Source organism: Oncorhynchus nerka, linkage group LG8 (genome assembly GCF_034236695.1).
Source record: "Oncorhynchus nerka isolate Pitt River linkage group LG8, Oner_Uvic_2.0, whole genome shotgun sequence".
Lineage (NCBI taxonomy): Eukaryota > Metazoa > Chordata > Actinopteri > Salmoniformes > Salmonidae > Oncorhynchus > Oncorhynchus nerka.
Window position 1 is genome coordinate 31370227 of NC_088403.1, and position 19159 is coordinate 31389385.

The 19159-nt window shown below is 43.2% G+C and overlaps 1 protein-coding gene across 2 annotated transcripts; it reads left to right on the plus strand.

The window, feature by feature from the left end:
* Nucleotides 1-1843: 1843 nt before the first annotated feature.
* LOC115133133 (ethanolamine kinase 1-like) lies at nucleotides 1844-18030 on the plus strand. Of its 2 annotated transcripts, none has more exons than XM_029666051.2 (8): nucleotides 1844-2114; nucleotides 6661-6920; nucleotides 7623-7763; nucleotides 8691-8833; nucleotides 12173-12256; nucleotides 12568-12728; nucleotides 14025-14098; nucleotides 14775-18030. In XM_029666051.2, exons 1-8 carry the CDS (start codon nucleotides 1968-1970, stop codon nucleotides 14845-14847), a joined length of 1083 nt encoding a protein of 360 aa, XP_029521911.1. In that variant the 5' UTR covers nucleotides 1844-1967; the 3' UTR covers nucleotides 14848-18030. The 2 variants fall into 2 exon arrangements, with proteins under 2 accessions (XP_029521911.1, XP_029521912.1); XM_029666052.1 differs by lacking the exon at nucleotides 1844-2114 and adding an exon at nucleotides 3361-3384.
* The last annotated feature ends 1129 nt before the right edge of the window (nucleotides 18031-19159 follow it).

Genomic DNA, 19159 nt, shown 5'->3' on the forward strand with positions numbered 1-19159 from the left:
GAAAGTCAAGTTAACAAACAGATCACCGACGATTTCCAATTCCACCGTACCTTCTCCACTATGCAATCTGGTTTCAGAGCTAGTCATGGGTGCACCTCAGCCACGCTCAAGGTCCTAAACGATATCATAACCGCCATCAATAAAAGACAGTACTGTACAGCCGTCTTCATCGACCTGGCCAAGGCTTTAGACTCTGTCAATCACCACACTCTTATTGGCAGACTCAACAGCCTTGGCTTCTCAAATGACTGCCTCGCCTGGTTCACCTACTACATCTCAGATAGAGTTCAGTGTGTCAAATCGGAGGACCTGTTGTCCGGACCTCTGGCAGTCTCTATGGGGGTGCCACAAGGTTCAATTCTTGGGCTGACTCTTTTCTCTGTATACATCAATGATGTCGCTCTTGCTGCTGGTGATTCTCTGATCCACCTCTACGCAGGCAACACAATTCTGTATACATCTGGACCTTCATTGGAGACTATGCTAACAAACCTCCAAACGATCTTCAATGCCATACAACACTCCTTCCGAGGCCTCCAACTGCTTTTAAATGCAAGTAAAACTAAGTCCATGCTCTTCAACCGATTGGTGCCCACACCCTCCCACCCGAGTAGCATCACTACTCTGCACAGTTCTGACTTAGAATATGTGGACAACTACAAATACCTAGTATCTCCAATCCAAAATTAAATCTAGAATCGGCTTCCGATTTCGCAAAAACAAAGCCTCCTTCACTCATGGTGCCAAACATACCCTCGCAAAACTGACTATCCTACCAATCCTCGACTTTGGTGATGTCATTTACAAAATAGCCTCCAACATGCTACTCAGCAAATTGGATGCAGTCTATCACAGTGCCATCAGTTTTGTCACTAAAGCCCCATATACACCCACCACTGCAACCTGTACGCTCTCGTTGGCTGGCCCTCACTACATATTCGTGACCAAACCCACTGGCTCCAGGTCATCTATAAGTCTATGCTAGGTAATGCCCCACCTTATCTCAGCTCACTGGTCACCATAGCAACACCCACCCATAGCATGCCCTCCAGCAGGTATGTTTCACTGGTCATCCCAAAAGCCAATACTTCATTTGGCTGCCTTTCCTCCCAGTTCTCTGGTGCCAATGACTGGAACGAATTGCAAAAAACACTGGAGCTGGAGTCTTTTCTCTCCCTATCTAACTTTAAGCATCAGCTGTCAGAGCAGCTTACCGATCACTGTACCTGTACACAGCCAATCTGTAAATAGCACACCCAACTACCTCACCCCCATATTATTACTTACCCTCTTGCTCTTTTGCACCCCAGTATCTCTACTTGCACATCATCATCTGCACATCCATCATTCCAGTGTTAATGCTAAATTGTAATTATTTATTCACTATGGCCTATTTATTGCCTACCTCCCTACTCTTCTACATTTGCACACACTGTACATACATTTTTTCTTTTGTGTTATTGACTGTGCGTTTGATTATGTGTAACTCTGTGTTGTTGTTTTTGTCACACTGCTTTGCTTTATCTTGGTCAGGTCCCAGTTGTAAATGAGAACTTGTTCTCAACTGGTCTAAAAATAATACAAAATATGGAATTATGCCTCTAAAACTGGCTGGCATTCCTCTAACAAACATACAGTGCAGATAAGGTTCAAATTCATTGTTTTACACAATAAAATAAAGGTAAAATAAAAATATTATCACAGCAGTGGCGAACCATGGTTGACTAACTCCCTTACCAAAATGGCTGACCTTTTAGACTATCATAAGGTTGATGGCGATTGGTGAGTCACGAATTTCCCAGCATGCACTGAAAAACAGTTATTTTTATGGGTTGGATTTTCTGAGAGGCGTTGCCGCACTATAAGCGAGTAGACTTTTAACCTCCGCAGCCAAGCAACTGTTCATACAAACGCATTTGCAGCCTCCTACAGTGAACTTCTTGTCAATTTAACCAGAACCTTTAATTATGGCCAACTACATACATGTACCCGACGAGGCGCCCGCTGTACCCAAAATAGATGTCACGTTAGACGAGAACGATTACAGATCTGGTGCATTGAGACTGATCAAGGAACTGAGACCGTTCTGGAAACCATCCGAGGTCAAAATGAAGGTATTACATTTGTCACATTCGACGTATTAATTAATAATATTTTTCTACGATGACCGTAAGAGACTAGTCAGTCGTCATCTGTCGCATACTGCTTACCAGGCAGCTATTACATAATTCTGAAACTGGAGTGTTGCGCCTTTTTAAATAGAAGCTGCGTCAACTTGCTAGCTAGCAACAGTGTAGCATTCAAGCCAGCCGATTGACGGATGAAAAGAGGCATAGGCCTCTTTGCTTGACGTAGTTTGCATGATCTAGTAAGATCAGTAAGTAACTCACTGTGCGTCCTGTATCACATCAAGAGATTGCAACAAAGCATCTATCAAATTCAAGGCTATTATAGGCGTCATCAGGCACAAAACACAATTGGCCAGGTTTAGTAGTTGACAAATAGCTAGCTATATGCATTTGATCTGGTGCCAATCTTCGTATGTCTTTGTAATATTAAGTGCCAGTTCAAGACAACTTCAAGGAATCTATGATCATGAGTAGTGGGACTGGTTGCCAAGTAACGTTAACTCAACTCCAACAAGGAGCTGAGCGCAGACTAGATCTCGAAAACCCTTCAGCCACATTACATTCGCCCACATTTGGCGCCCGTGTAAACTACAATTCCGACGCTGTTTTTTAACGTTTAAAAACGTCAACCATCGGTTTCGAAACATTGTGATATACCCCTTCTCTTTGTCAGCGAGATATAAACGTTAAAATAAAAACGATTGCTACTTGATGTAGCAGTTTTGCACAAGTCCATTCAATGCTTGCCTCCAGGTGACGAACTACATTTCTCCTGTTAGCTTACACACTGGTATTCGGTATTCCGTCTGTCTTCCGTAAACAAGCGCTGTAACATGGAGATATGACCGTGTGGGTACACTAACCCTATAAAGGTGTCGTGATTTATCTATATTCAGTACTTGCTGATATGAAAGATACGTTCCTCATCTTTCCAAAACAGTACCGCAGTGAACTGCATGTTATTGTTTAGAGTAAGAGTTGGGGCTCTTGAATATTCACTATGCAGAAATCGCTCTGCCATTGCCTGGTTGTTGACAAAACAAGCACGTAGTCATTGAACCATCTGAACCGCTTTGAAATATATTGGTGTACAAAGGGAAAAAACGGAAGCATAGAAATAGCGCACACAGAACATATCTACCGCTTCTTAGACTTGCTTTCAATAAGACTGATAGATCTATAACGCACATTCTGTGTAGGTCGCCCAAGAAGTTGCATATTGCAGCAACTTCACCTATCAATATCTATGAATGAGGTAAGTTTTATTTTTTATTAACCTCTGACTCGTTTGATACTTTGATGCATCGATACTTCAAAAATGTAAAATTTTAAACCCTGTAGCAACTGATAATGTAATAACTGCCAATAAAGTAATGGGCTCCTAATAATTGTATAACTTTTACATTTATAATGTAATGTTGATCATTTAATAAATATGCTTAACACAAAGTAATAGTTTTGGCTCATTATGCATTGATTATTACATTATAAAGTGGGAAAATGTTTTTATCAATAGTGTACAGACTTAAACCAATAATGTAATGACAACCTAAAATCACTCTCTTAAAGCTGCAATATGTCACTTTTTGGGCAACCTGACTAAATTCACATAGAAATGTGAGTTCTTTGGATCTGTTATTCTCATTGAAAGTGCATTTTTTTCCCCAGGCTTCCTGATAAGTTTTGTTTGTGATTATTTTACTTTCAGTTTTGTACACCAGCTTCAAACAGCTGAAAATACCAAATACATTTTGGTAATGGAAAATATATTTCACAGCGGTTTAGATGGTACAATGACTTGACACTATACGTGCTTGTTTTGTCACATTAAGTGAATTATTTGATTTTTAGCAACTAGGAAAGGGTGGAGCGATTAAAGGAAAATGTCCATTTTTCCACTTCATATTCATCATCTCCAACACCACCCCATCACCTATTATGAGTAGGCATTGTCTACTAATTGGTTGACCTCATTGGGAACACATCTTCCTATATAACTATTTTTTTACTACAAAATGTAGAAATGCACAATTTTCACATGGTGCATTGGGAAAGTATTCAGACCCCTTCCCCTTTTCCACATTGTTACGTTACAGCCGTATTCCAAAATGTATAAAATATTTTTTACACACAATAACCCACAATGACAAAGCGAAAACAGGTTTTTAGAAATTTGTGCTAATTTATCATTTAAAATAAATAAATACCTGATTTACATAAGTATTCAACCCTTTGCTATGAGACTCTAAATTGACCTCCGGTATATCCTGTTTCCATTGATCTTTCTTGAAATGTTTCTCCATCTTGATTGGAGTCCACCTGTGGGAAATTCAATTGATTGGACATGATTTGGAAAGGCACACGGCTGTCTATATAACATTCCCACAGTTGACAGTGCATGTCGGGGGGGAAAACCAATCCATGTGGTTAAAGAAATTGTCCGTAGAGCTCCGAGACAGGATTGTGTCTAGGGACAGCTCTGGGGGAGGGTACCAAAACATTTCCACAGCATTGAAGGTCCCAAGAACACAGTGGCCTCCATCATTCTTAAATGGGAGAAGTTTGGAACCACCAAGACTCTTCCTAGAGCTGGCCGCCGGCCAAACTGAGCAATCGGGGGAGAAGGACCTAGGTCAGGGAGGTGACCAAGAACCCGATGGTCACTCGGACAGAGCTGCAGAGTTCCATCTCCACAGAGATGGTTCTTCCAAGGATGGTTGTCCTTCTGGGACCGGACAACAATCTCTGCAGCACTCCACCAATCAGGCCTTTATGGTAGTGTGGCCAGACGGAAGCCACTCCTCAGTAAAAGGCACATGACAGCCCGCTAAAGGACTCTCAGACCATGAGAAACAAGATTATCTGGTTTGATGAAACCAAAATTGAACTCTTTGGCCTGAATGCCAAGTGTCTCGTCTGGAAGAAACATGGCAGCATCCCTACAGCGAAATATGGTGGTGGCAGCATCATGCTGTGGGGATGTTTTTCAGCAGCAGGGACTGGGAGACTAGTCAGAATAGCCCGATCGTTAATCGAGGGAAAGATGAATAGAGCAAAGTGCAGAGATCTTTGATGGAAACCTGTTCCAGAGTGCTCAGGACCTCAGTTTGGTGAGAAGGTTCACCTTCTAACAGGACAACGACCCTAAGCACACAGCCAAGACAACGCAGGAGTGGCTTCGGGACAAGTCTCTGAATGTCCATAATTAAGTGGCCCAGCCAGAGCCCGGACTTGAACCTGATCGAACATCTCTGGAGAGACCTGAAAATAACTGTGAAGCAACACTCCCCATCCAACCTGACAGAGCTTGAGAGGATCTGCAGAGAAGAATGGGAGAAACTCCCCAAATACAGGTGTGTCAAGCTTGTAACGTCATACCCAAGAAGACTCGAGGATATCATCGCTACCAAAGGTGCTTCAACAAGGTACTGAGTAAAGGGTCTGAATACTTATGTAAATGTGAGTCTAAATGCTAAACACACTTTTGAGAAAGGAGACATAACCTAGTTGGTTCATTTGCATCAGGACATAGTTTTCCATTAACTGGTCTTATCACCCACTTCATGTGGTTTGTTCTTGGCAAACTTTTACTAACCCACCACACAGGTTTACACCACCTAGCTTATGTAAACGAGTAGAACAAGTCTGTCATGCATGCTGATCGTTAAACGGGCGGTATCGTCAGACTAGTGACCATACAAGAGCGTCACGATTGGGGCAATTTCAGTTTCCACATCCTAAATAAAAACAACTGGGTGGTCGTCTTGATGAACACAGAATGGGGGTGTGGTTTCTCTATGTAAACACAGCTCTAGGGGGAGTGTTGTGGGCAGGGTAAACATACACACATACACACACACAATCACCCTGCCTCTTTTCATTCACAAAGCAAGGACTCAGCACATGCCAGCCTTGGCTTCCTCCTGCAAAATAAAATTCCGGACATGCCTCTACGCTCGTGGTCAATCCCTGATGGTGTATACGATCAGGGGTGGAATGCCCCCCCCCCCCCCCACAGAAATGTTACAGTGTTCATTGGGGATGAAAACAACCATTGGGTTTAAACCCCCAGACAATTCCTCTTTTCCGTCAATGCATTCTGGGGTCCTTTTTGTTTTTCCATCGGATCCGAAATCAATTGACAACCTATAAAAGGAACCATAGAATTCAGTCCCAGGATGAAAACGATACTGCAGTAGGTGGTAGGATACTGTGTGTGAATGGTAGAGGGCCGCGCTTGCAGACATATTTGTATGTAGAAATGTCCTCGTCCGTAGTATTAATCGAAACATGATAAAGCTGTAGCCTACCTGACAGGAAGTCTACCGTACCTGTAGTATAGGGTACCTACAGTAAATCAGCTATATAATAGGGGTCTATAGCCATCCCTGTTATGAAATCCTGCAAGACTTGACATAAGCCTATGAATAACTGAGTCAATTGTCCTAAATATATGTATTTTGTCCTGAGGCATTGGATGCGATGATGCCCGATTGCAATAATTTGTCTTCCAATCATCTTTTTCTCTCAGTTCTTCACAGATGGAATCACCAATAAGTTGCTGGGCTGCTACGTGGGCGGGGTCATGCAGGATGTGGTCCTGGTGCGTATCTATGGCAACAAGACAGAGCTGTTTGTGGACCGGGAGAACGAGGTGAAGAGTTTCCGGACGCTCCACGCACACCGCTGCGCCCCTCGTCTCTACTGTACCTTCAACAACGGCCTCTGCTATGAGTTCCTGCAGGGCCAGGCGCTGGAACCCGAACACATCCGCAGCCTGCCCACGTCCAGGTACAGCGACAGATAGCCCACCGCGCTGATTACACCCCCCCTTAGGTTTGGATAGAAAAGAGTAGAGACTCTGAGCTATCCTACCAGGCCCTAATCGTAGAAGAACTACTCCCACATAAAACAGGCAGTGCTCTACGTACACCACACCTTTTGAATTCATGTTCAGGTGAAACCACAGTACACCTGCACTTTACACATTCCATAATCTTCGGCATTGTCATGTAAGGTGTGGTGCTTCTGTGAACCTAATATACGGGTGAGTCCGCATGGTAAGGTAATGTGACTTGTTCCCTTGAGGAACATTACTAACCGTGGAAACATGGGCCATAGATAGATAGCTACAGGTCAGGAGTGTGATTGAAAGCTCATCCTGGCTCTGGTTACGGAACCATTCTTTAGCTAAAGCCCAACCGCTCCAGGGCTATGCATTCAGTTCACAAGTGTCCAATATCGGGTACACCGAAGTACATAGACAAATATAGCCTCACCCGTAGGTGTGAACTCACCTTAAGCTAAGTGAGTTGGCGGTCTTGGGTTTCTCCTATGACCTGACTTTCATTAAATTCTGGGATTCTTAACAAATATGGCCTCTAGTGTATAAGCTAGTACTGAAGTAAGAGTTTTACGGTCTTGGCCTCAAGAATTGGTCCCTCTTCTCAAAACCCCCTATCGCCGACTCACATGGCTTCCACCACCCTACAGGCTCATCGCGAGGCAGCTGGCTAAGTACCATGCCATCCATGCTCACAACGGATGGGTGCCCCAGTCAGACCTGTGGCTGACAATGGGCAAGTACTTCGCCCTGGTGCCCAAGTTCTTCCAAGACCCAGAGATGAACATGAGGTGAGTGGTGTAGATAAGGAAATGAACTGGGTCCCAATATCCAGACCTGCATGGTACGGGGGTATGAAGGCCTGTGTTGGCGTATTCATTCCATGCACACTGAATAGTATGCTAGTTGAGCTATTGGGACATAGTTGAGGTCTAGATAGGAGGACTGCGTTATCTTTGTCGGGACACCTGAAATCTGGAGGTTTCTCATCAATACCCTTTTTAAGGGTATAAAACTGTTATTATTGATGCTTGAATATTTTGCCTCCACCTATTTCCTACTTTATGACTCATTAACGTGGCCAGGAGTTTTTCTAGGTAAGGTCTGTTTACATAGTGATGAGGAAACTCCCTGGGGCTCTAGTTTGGAACTTTCCACCAGGAAGCTATTGAATGGAACACTAGTTATACGAGAGAGATGCTTGTCCTGTGACCTCTGGCATGCCTGAGCGATTGCACAGGGAGTGTCTTCCATTCCTCACATTGCTTCACCAGGTGTGTTTACCTGAAGAGTACGAGCCCCTCTGTCACTCAAACCACACCCACTATTCAGGAACAATATGTACCGTTGCCTAGTTAAATAAAAAATACTGTACAGTTTTAGTTTGGGATGTTGACCGTTTTAATAAAGTCATGTGGATTGGAGATTATGCACTATTCTTGGAGTTTCAAGCCTTTTACAAGACTCCTCTATGCAGTCATAGTTTATTGATCTGAGATTACGTGTTGATGAGTTTACGCTTGACTGATGTCAGTTTTCTAGCAGATTCCAACCCTCTCTTATTGGTTCGATATGGAACAATAATACGGTACCTCTGATATTGCGCAACACCTCTACTTCTTTCCCTGTGTACTTTGGTAATCTCTCCTTCTCCCCCCGTCTCTCTGCCTCTTTCGCTCTCTTTCCTTTCTACCTCCACCCTCTCCCTCCATCCCCAGGTTAAACAGTGAGGTGCCTAGTCGAAGGCGACTGAGGGAAGAGATGGTGTGGATGCAGCAGAGTCTGTCTGTGCTGGGCTCTCCTGTAGTCCTCTGCCACAATGACCTGCTGTGTAAGAACATAATCTATAATCAGCAAGGAGGTGAGTTTCACCCTGCATGCCCAAACATACTGCACTGCACCTAGCCACTATTGCACTGTCCACCACTACCCAGTCACAGGTAGGCCTGATTTCATATACTGCACCAGAGTTTGGGGTCAATTCCATTTTTAAATTCAGTCGATTCAGGAAGTCGACTGAAATTCCAATTCTGATTTTAAACATTGAAGACAAATGAGGAGAAATTGAATTTTAGTTTAGTTCTGGAGTTAAAAATGGATTTGAGGCACTGCACTCCTGCTCTGCACGGCATTCTCCCAGTCACAAGCCACAAACCACAGGAAGGACTGACCGTAGTGTTCAGTAGGTAAACATTTTGAGAGAACATTCTGAAACAGAGGAGGTATGAAGTATCCAAACTTGTTAAATTGGCTTATTTTGGTTTGTTTCAAAGTGTTTTCTCCTGTTTTGCTCAACTGAACAGGGCCCTGGCTTTAGTGCATCTTGTGTACCCAACTACCATCCCAGAGCCAACAGGCTTTGCCCATCATGGTCATGCTAGCTAAGGGTGGGAAGGGAGGGAGCTCCGTAGCCCATTTACATTTTTATCAATACATGTTTTTATTTGTGGTTCTTTGGGAATGCTGTTTTGTTTGTGTTGTGAATGCCTTCAGTACTAACGGCCGCCCGTGTACAAAGAGGATGCAAGTAGAAATGGTCTCAGACCAGACTGTACCCGCTAGGTGGCCAATGGTTGCAGAGGGAGTGGCGGGGTGCTTTCACCGCAGGGTGGTGGAGGAGAGCATTCTTACCTGAGGCTAAGGTGGGGGAGAGGGATTCAGCTGGTTTTTACCTGAGAAAACACGGGAATGGGGGAGAGCGCTGTCTACCCCTTCGCTGATCTGTTCGGTGAGGGGGCTGGATGATCTCACAGCTCGTGTCCAGCTTTTCTCTCCTAAGAGTGACAGGCGGGAGCGGCTGGCCAGCCAGAGGGAGGGTTGACGGACCCAGTTCAGAACACACCACTGTTCTACGCCTCAGCTCAGAGCAGCAGTAGGGCCTATCTCACTCATTTCACTCAGACAGTGACTGACCGCTCTGTGTTAGCTAGCTCAGTGCCCCATTTTGCTCTTAGTACTTTCACTCCGTGACTGACTGCCCTTGCAGTGCTAGCTCTTTACCATACTGTTATCCAACCCAGTGCTAGACCACAGCTGGCTTACTTGGTGACAGGGTAGCTCTTTTCTGTTTTATGAGAGGGAGGAGAGGGAAACCTCAAGCTTTGGCAATAACAAAAAATAATCGCTGATAACATAACTAACTACAGTTAGTGTAGGCAGAGCACACACAGCTTTTTCAACCACAGTCTCTCAGCGAGTATTTTAGTACGGCCTCTCTGTGAGAGCAGAGGGAAGCCTCTTCCTTCCAACAATAACAAAGCAATTTACCCTCTGAAACTGACTAAATTGAAAGATTAGGGAAACTTTAAACTGATTTAAGATGTTTACAAGAGTCGTTTCAGTTCACCCAATAAGAGAGCAGGGTTGTTTGTATCATTAATCTGAAAAAGTGTCCTCCCTTTTTTTTTTTCTCTTCCCCCCCAAGGCCTCATCGCTCTGTTTATCTTTCTTGCTCTCAGTCAAGTCAGGTGATGAAGGGAGAGAAGTAGTCAAATTCTGCCCCAAGACTCAAACCCGTGCTGCTTAGTTTACAACAGGAAGCCACTCAATTATCTAATTTACATAAGAGCAGGGAGGTGTCGTGCCATTAGGTCCCATGTGGACCAATCAGAGTGTAACTTTGAAGGGGCCTGTTCCGAAAAGGGGGAAGTGTGAGAGACCAAAGGAGAGGAGAGAAGTGGCAGTTTCTGCAGTTTGTGTGACCGTGGTTGTGTGTGTGAATGCGAGAGAGTGTGTCTGTGTCTGTGTGTGTGTGATGGATGTGAGTTTGCCCAAACCTTTTCGTCTGCTGTACAGGGCTACTAGCCACTGACTGGAGGTGTTCTGTTGTGTCCTGCTAGGACCGCCCGGCGTCCGGTAACCATCTCACGTGTCTTTACTAAGTCAACCTCAGAAACACACACCAAAACACTCATACACACACTGTATGTGGAACTGTACTGTGACAAACACATTTGTAATTTAGGGTGCTTCAACAAGCACTCTTGAATATGACCTGCATAGTAAATTTAAATGATTAAATGATAAAGACTCAAAAGCATTTGACTGGGTATGTTTGTTGTCAGGGAGAGAGCTAAAACAGCTCTTTCAAGTTAGATTTTGGGGGTAAGGCTTTGCATGTTGACATCACCTCGTGTACTGTTTCTTTCGCTAGAGGGCAGTGTTGCGTCTCTTTTACCTCCCAACACCACATTCCTTCTGCATGGTGTCTTTTTCCATCTTTCCACCACAATCACTTCCTCAACGCATGACCTTTTACCAAACCAATTCCACTGCAAGTTCCACAACGGCATATGAACCAATCTAGCCCAATATAAACTTGCCGTGGAAAGTAATATAGATTTCTAAACTTTTTTTAAATGACGCATTTCGACTCCTTTTCATATTCCTCTGTGTATTTATTTCTAACATCTCACTAACCAAACAACAAAAACGAAACATGTAAAAATGATACATTATTCCTCTGTGTATAATGGCATCTGTGAGCTAATTTGTTTGCGAAGCCAATCAGGAGATTTCCTGGAAAAAGTTGATAACTGACTATGTCTTCTGAATTGGATAATCCAATCCATTTTTCAATCACATTACTGGTTCCTGTAGCCTACGTTGGAATTGTGATCACCCCCACTCTTTTATATAATGGCAGAAAAAATGGAAGTGAAACCGAGAAGGAGAACATAAAATCAATCTCTTTTTGATTTCTATTTTGAAAATATCAGTTAAACTTTTTCCAGAGCACATTGAAATTCAAACTTCTACTTCTGAATGTTATTTTTTATTTTTTTTAGCTAACTCCTCTGACTGTTATATAACATGACAACCACTGTCATGACCACCCCAGTCAGAGGAATCAGCTAAAGCACATTTACCTGTTTTGGACCAGGCAAACTGCATGTCTACATCAATTAGGCCTATTTGTCTCTGCCCACTTTCTATGTGTCTGTCTGTCTGCCCACTTTCTATGTGTCTGCATTTTTATCAACTTCCTTGTCTTTGTTATTTTCACTTCCCTTCAAAATGCAAACTCTTACTCCTCAACCCCAGAGGCCTACGGTATTTCCAGTAGGCTGTCAATGAGGCATCAGAACCACTTAGACTAGAGAGAGGGATGATAATGGGTTAATAATGCACAGCTTTATCATTAATAATGTGACGGGTCTCTGTCCTGTACTAAACAAACCTTCCTCTCTGCTCCTTTCAGAAAATGTCAAGTTCATTGACTACGAATACGCTGGGTACAATTACCAAGCCTATGACATTGGGAACCACTTCAATGAATTTGCAGGTGAGTGTGTGTGTTTTGGGTCACGTTGCCAAGTGCGAATGCTCATTGGTCATTTTACTAAGTGCTGCGTGTACAGTATCTGTTGTGGTCCACTGTAGCTCAGTTGCTAAAGCATGGCACTTGCAATGCTAGGATAGTGGGTTCAATTCCAAGGGCCACTCGTAAAATGTGCACTCATGACTGCTTTGGATAAAACCATCTGCTAAATTACTATTATTATATTATGGTCAGTGTGTTAAGCTTGTTTGGTCATTGTACTAAGCATTTGTGTGTTTGACCTTTTACTTAGCGTGTGTGTGTGTCCTGTGTAGGTCTGAATGAGGTGGACTACAGCCACTACCCAGAGCGGAGTTTGCAGCTGCAGTGGCTGCGCTCCTACTTGGAGGCCTATAAGGAACACAAAGGTCAAGGGTCAGAGGTCACTGAGACAGAGGTGGAGGTGCTCTACGTACAGGTCAACCGCTTCTCCCTGGTGAGTTCACTTCTCCTTTTTTTTTGTGTAGTTGATTTGTGTTTTCCACCCAAGACTAAGTTGGCGAACCTTCGTACATTTGTCACATTTTTATTTGAGTTTTGTTTACAAGATGAAGTATTAGACTGATGTTTAGTGAGACTTTGACACCGGGAAATCAGCCAGTAACATTCCTAGGTAAAGTTGAAAGGCTCTTTTTGAAGCTTTTCAACAAGGAAATCTTCAATGCCAGTCATCGCCGTCTGTTTGATGTTCTCAGTTCACTGCTCTGCCCTTCAACTTCCCTCCTTCTTCATCCCCACCGCTCTTCTCCACTCACTTCTTTCAGAGAAACGACACAATGTACCCAACACAAATCAATTGCACAAGGATGTGTGTGTTCGGGCCAATCGCTCAAGGTTAATTGGTTGGGCCTTTTAATCAATGGTTAGAGCAGTGTAGTCTATTGTGTTGAACTGTCTCCTCTGGTACCTAGCAGAGATGGTTGTTTCCCTGAACACATAGACACATCTAGAAGGTATGTCTCCTTGGAATTGAAAGGCTGAGGAGAACTTTGAAAGAAACACATAGTAGACCTGCAAATGAGAGACAAATGAAGCAGGATAAATGGCTTTGTAAATATTTCTAATTGACTGACTGTTTGCTGTGCAACGGAAGTGCAGCACTGCTACTTTACCAGTGTACTTTACACGACAGCTTAGCTGAAGACAGTTCCAAAGCGTTTGAATAGCAATAGATCAAAGGAGGGACCATACTAGGAACGACTTTTTTCTACAATGTCACATAGAGAGAAGTGACCTTGCAAACGTGTGTAAAACGAATGAGAAGAGTTAAGCCTTGTTCTGGACAATAGAGTCCCTGGGGGTATTATCCATACGTTTAGCTATACATGGGGGTAGGGCCGCAAATCCATAGGCTAAACAAACACCAAAAGAAGCTTGCTGTTCCGGTTTTGAAGTAGGGAGACTCAATAGCATGCTCCTTAGAGATTTCCAGGACGATCCTAGAATTCTGATTTTGCACAGTCAACAGTAGCACCCCCCCGGGCGACTATCCCAACTCCACCTGAGACTGAGGCCCTACCTCCTCCTTTGGTAACTACACGTGTGTTTACTGTAGATAGAAGTGGTAGCCTTGGTTTCCGCGGTAGACAGCGCCTTTGTTGGTTGTTACTATGGGCTTTGTCATGTTTGCTGTGACCATGGTGTTAAAGATTTCCATTCTAGTCAGGACTATGAACACTGACCCACGTTCAATAACATGACTATCCCCCATTCTTTTCCCCCCTCCCTCCAGGCATCTCATTTCTTCTGGGGCCTATGGGCTCTGATTCAGGCCGAGTTCTCCACCATTGATTTTGACTTCCTGGGGTAAGTGGCTTCAGAAATGTAGGTTTTGATCCAGAGACGAGTCGAGAGCTTGGCACTATACGGTTCTGTCTGCAAAAATATGCTTTTGAGATAATTGGCTGTGTAGTTCCGAACCCTCGTTGGTTTGAACGGTGTCAGCAATTGTTCTGTTGTATTCATTTCAACTTGCATTGGGGTATTTAGAGTACTATATAGGTAGAGAACATTGACCAGAACAAGGCTTTGTCAGTAACAAAATGTTGTCTGAAATGCAGATGTAATGTTATAGTCTCAAGCTCTCAAAGACATGACATTACAGCCCTAGCAGATATAACATATTCATAGTTTCTGTGATAATGTTATGTCGAGTACTTTGTTTCACTCTGAATGTGATGTTATGCCCTTACGCAGCATGTTTTCTTATGATATTTTTTTATTTTTTATTTCACCTTTTATTTAAATAGGCCATGGTGGCGAAGTAATTACAATATAGCAATTAAACACTGAAATGGTAGATGTGCCGAAGATGAATGTTCAAGTAGAGATACTGGGGTGCGAAGGAGCAAGATGAATAAATACATACAGTATAGGGAGGAGGTAGGTAGCTAGATGGGCTGTTTACAGGTGGGCTATGTATATTGTCACTGACTTGATATTGTGTTACTAACGTTGACGTACATTGGCTCGCTCATTTCAGATACGCAGTCCTTCGCTTCAGCCAGTACTTCAAGATGAAGCCAGAGGTTGGAGCGCTGAACTTTCCAGAATAAAAGTCCTCCTCCCTATCTGGTCCTCATGTCCACCGTAGAGTGCCCTCTAGGGGGTGTCGGGAAAGAAGACCCGGAGAGAGCCTAGTCCACACTTCCTGTGGATTTAATTCGGCACTCACTAGAGACTCATAGAACCCGATGGGAACTTGTAGAACTATATTAGAACTCCTAGAACCCTATGGGAGCTTATAGAACTATATGATAACTCATAGAACCCTTTGAGAACTCATAGCTGTTAGTAACCATGACTCACCATCCATTGACACTCCACAGGGCCAATTCCATAGCATCACTGCTACAGACAGATCCCTACCTAGCTCGCTATAGAAGCCTAGAACCATGCACTTCTTCATAAAGACTAAAGTCTTTAAGACCCAGCCCTCCAAAATGTCAAAATATGCAAGGGGACAAAAGAGCACTATCATGGCCTTTTTTGTTGTTTAAGAACAACCAAATGAAAACGGTGTCACGTAAAATATGGTGAATTCAGTGTGACATTCCAGTAGCATCTCTCACCCCAGTCTGTGCCTGTCCACAGGGGTAACTCACAACAGGGGAGACCTGGACCAACTCTGTAACTTGTCTCCTGTGTTGTGCTGCTGACTGACTGGGAATATTAGTGTGTGTGGGCTCACTCCGAGCCATTCCTATTGGATATATACATCTCTTGTCTGGGCTCGCTGGTCCACTGATTATTTAGTCACCGATATAGCTGTTGGTTTAATGGTAGGTTATATAGTAAGTTACCAATATGTGTTGGTGCACTTGGTATAGTCACCAATATATATATTTGTTGGTTAAATGGTTAGACTCACTTACGTACTGTCTCCTAGGTAACAAACAGGAGTGCATCCATCTTGTTTACATTCTGTTCCCCTGACTGAAACGACGTCCACTTCCTTACCGTAACTAGGCTGTAGTTTGATTCATGGGAAATGTGTCATGATGACGGCCAGGAATATTTCCTGACCATTTCCTGGTGAAACTCTGACCAGGAGAAACTCGGGGCCTTCTGGTCTGGAAACCCTCCAAGTCATGACTGTTATGTTCACTGTATTATAAGTAATTTAGATTCACTTTCTGTTTTATCATGTAACCTCATGGGGCAGTTGTGTTTGGCTAGACTCAGCCTGATCCTGGACTAAAAGGCACTTTCAATGGAGAGTTGATGTTCAATGGTGTCACCATTGGAAGTGATTTTTAGTCCAGGAGTATAGGCTTAAGCTGGTATATTGTTGCCTGGCTACCCATCCACATCACTCCGGCCAACTGAAGTTTCTTCTCCACAATGAGTCTGGATTTGCCTCCCTCCCTGATGATTTCTAGAATGCGAACACATTCTGAGCGTTCGGATTGGTCCCAGAGTCGGGCCTACATGGATGACATTATCAACTTTGATACTCTGGTTAGATTCTGTTAGACCAACCAATCGCTGTTGAATTTGTTTTGTACAATGGCCCTCGTTTTGAAGTCACACAAACAACTTCTAGGATGGCAGTTTCAGACCATGTATGTAGGGATCGATAGAGCAGCGGAATTACATTCAGGGTGAGTCGTCTGAGAGGGTTTAGTGCAACTCTCTGTGAGACAACTGAGATAAGACCTATGATTGGAGGACCAATGGCTTTGGTAGGGAGCGTCTTTGAAAGATTCTAACAGTATAGTAGTTCATGTCTTCATCTGTTTATAATGTATGCGCTGCTTGGCCCTAGAAGTTCTTTACGACAAAAAGTTCCATCTAATAGTTAAAAACCAACCTACACCAAAGTGCTGGTCTTTTTTGCTTGTACATAATTGCACATTGTATTTTTCCATTTAGAAATAATACTATTGATAATGTACAATATTTACTTTTTAAAGTGCAGTTTTATACCTATTTAAGTGATCATCTGTTTTCTGACTGGGAGGTCTTGGAGTATGTTAGGAGTGTGTTAAAACAGATTCAACGTTGGTCAGGGCAGGTCTGTGCTGTCACTGCACAGACGCCGGGATGAAGAGACCTCTTGATAGACTGCTGAAATTAGCACCCTATTCCCTACATAGTGCACTACTTTTTGACATGGGGCGCTGGTCAACAGTGGTGCAGTGTATAGGGGGCTATTTCGAATGAAGACAAGACTGTATTTTCCATTCATACTCGGCACTTCCATGCCAACGGTATCAGTCTGCAGACTTGCAGCCGTGGTCCTATGGGGTTGCTGGCACCTGTGAGAACCGCATTTCAAGGCACCTTTTCAGGGAGCGGCTGCGAGTCTATAGACCGATGCCGCCCTATACCCTACGCTCCTGACCTGTGCAGCCCTCTACATGTTAAGTGAACCCCGTCGACTATAGCGAAGGAACCACCAACTGGGAAGTCAGCCAGGCGTTACGGTATATGCCTGTCTTAACTCTGTGTTCACTTGTTGTTTTGAGCATGCCTTTTTATTTTGATTTGGCTTTGTTTTAATGATAATCAACACGTCTGTTATCTGGGTTTATGACTGCAGTGTCTGAGATGGTAGGTGTATGCTCCCTCACTGGGAAATGGAGGACGGGTCAGAAATCGATTGTTGTTCAGATCCAAACTTGAGAGATGTGCGTTTTTTAAGTTACTCAGCATTTGTGAAAGTTCTCTACTGACATCTGTGCATGGATTTATGAAAAGGTTTGTTTTTACACTTGACTCAAGTTAGGGTTGCGTTTGTGTGTTGTCCTTATCTGCAGACCTTGCCATGTTTTTAACCACACAGGGTGCACAAATAGTGCGGAAATATACTGTCAAATTGTACAGCTGTAGCTTACACACGTGCGCTATAATGTTAAAACGGAATCATAAGAACACTTCGTAACGCAAGTCTGTTTCCCTGTTGAGTTTCATTCTGAAATGAACACAAGACCACTAAAAAAACAAACATAATACTTTCAGCTTACTCAATTACTGGTCTGCTTCTTTAAAGTTTGTATAAATGCTCCACTCTTATTTCTTCTCTGGCATTTGTAGCATATGTGTATATGTACATTTCAAAATCAAATGTAATATCTCTGCTTGAACTGTCAAATGTGAATGACTGTACATAGTTTTTCTTTTTCTAAACATTGCTCTTAACATCAAGTAGTCTTTTGTTTTAACTGTGAAATAATCTTAACTTTTGAATACTGTACACAAGTGCTGTGAAAGGAGATTAAAGTCTATTAGCCGGGCCTGTTTCTTTTTTTATATATGCACCTCTGGTAATATTTAGTCTGTTCGATTACTCCAAACTGGAAGTATTTGCCTGTTAATTATAGATCTACCACAAGGTTACCAGGAGATGGCGCCAAACATGAAATGAAAGGTCAAGCTTTGTTGCGTTTGTACAGGTAACTGCCAAAAATAAAAACACTCGAGTAAATGAGGGATATGAAGTGTGGCTCAGTTGGAAGAACATGGCTCTTGCTGCACTCGGGTGGTGGGTTATATTCCCACGGGATCAGTATGAAAAATGGATGCGCTCACTACTGTAAGTTGCTCTGGATAAGAGTGTAACTGATAAGACCATGTTAAAATATAGTGTATATAGAAAACAGGTGTGGTTCCTGAGGTAAATGAGCAATCAACATCCCATGTTTAAGAATGCCCAGTTATTATTTTGGCTACCGTGGCTTGAAGAAGAGATCTCATTGACTTTAAAAGAGGGGTTGAGTGTCACCAGATCTCAGCCCAATTGAACACTTATGAGCGATTCTGGAGCGGCGCCTGGGACATTTTCCACCATCAACAAAATTTTATTTTTTGTAGAATCTCTGCCAAGGAGCGTTGACGCTGTTCTGGCAACTCGTGGTGGCCCAACGCCCTATTGTTTCTTCTCTTTTGGCAGTTGCCTGTATTTAGTTGCTCTGTACAAGTGGTTGGTGCTCATTTGAATGAACAATCCATCATGTGAGTTTGTGTACATGGTCCCTCGGTCCTTGACGCAAAAGCAGTTTGGAAATATGCATCCTATTCCAGAGCTACTCGAAACCTACAGAAGGACAGCTAGGAGGTTGTGTAGGAGGCTACACAACACAGCCTTATGGGAATGCACACAATATTTTCCAACAATCATTTTGAGAGCAGCCAGGCAGATCATGGCTTCAGCTCGTCTTAGTGTGAGCAGCAGTTTCAGGTTGCGATAACTACAGCATTGCTCCAGCTCTTGTCTAATTTACACGTTCATTGTGGATTCAATATCTGCTCGTCAACGTGTTCTTATTTCACACAAAAGGTAAACGTACAAGAACCACTTCCAACTGGAACAATCTTGGAGAGTGTGCAATGCCAGAAGTCATCCCAGTGCAATTAAACAGACAA

What these genes read in the sequence shown, in the direction of transcription:
- LOC115133133 (XM_029666051.2), top strand. Translation starts at nt 1,968, where the DNA reads ATGGCCAACTACATACATGTACCCGACGAGGCGCCCGCTGTACCCAAA. An exon ending in AATCTATAATCAGCAAGGAG is followed by an intron (nt 8,834 to 12,172) that starts GTGAGTTTCACC and finishes TGCTCCTTTCAG; the next exon opens with AAAATGTCAAGTTCATTGAC. An exon ending in CCACTTCAATGAATTTGCAG is followed by an intron (nt 12,257 to 12,567) that starts GTGAGTGTGTGT and finishes TGTCCTGTGTAG; the next exon opens with GTCTGAATGAGGTGGACTAC.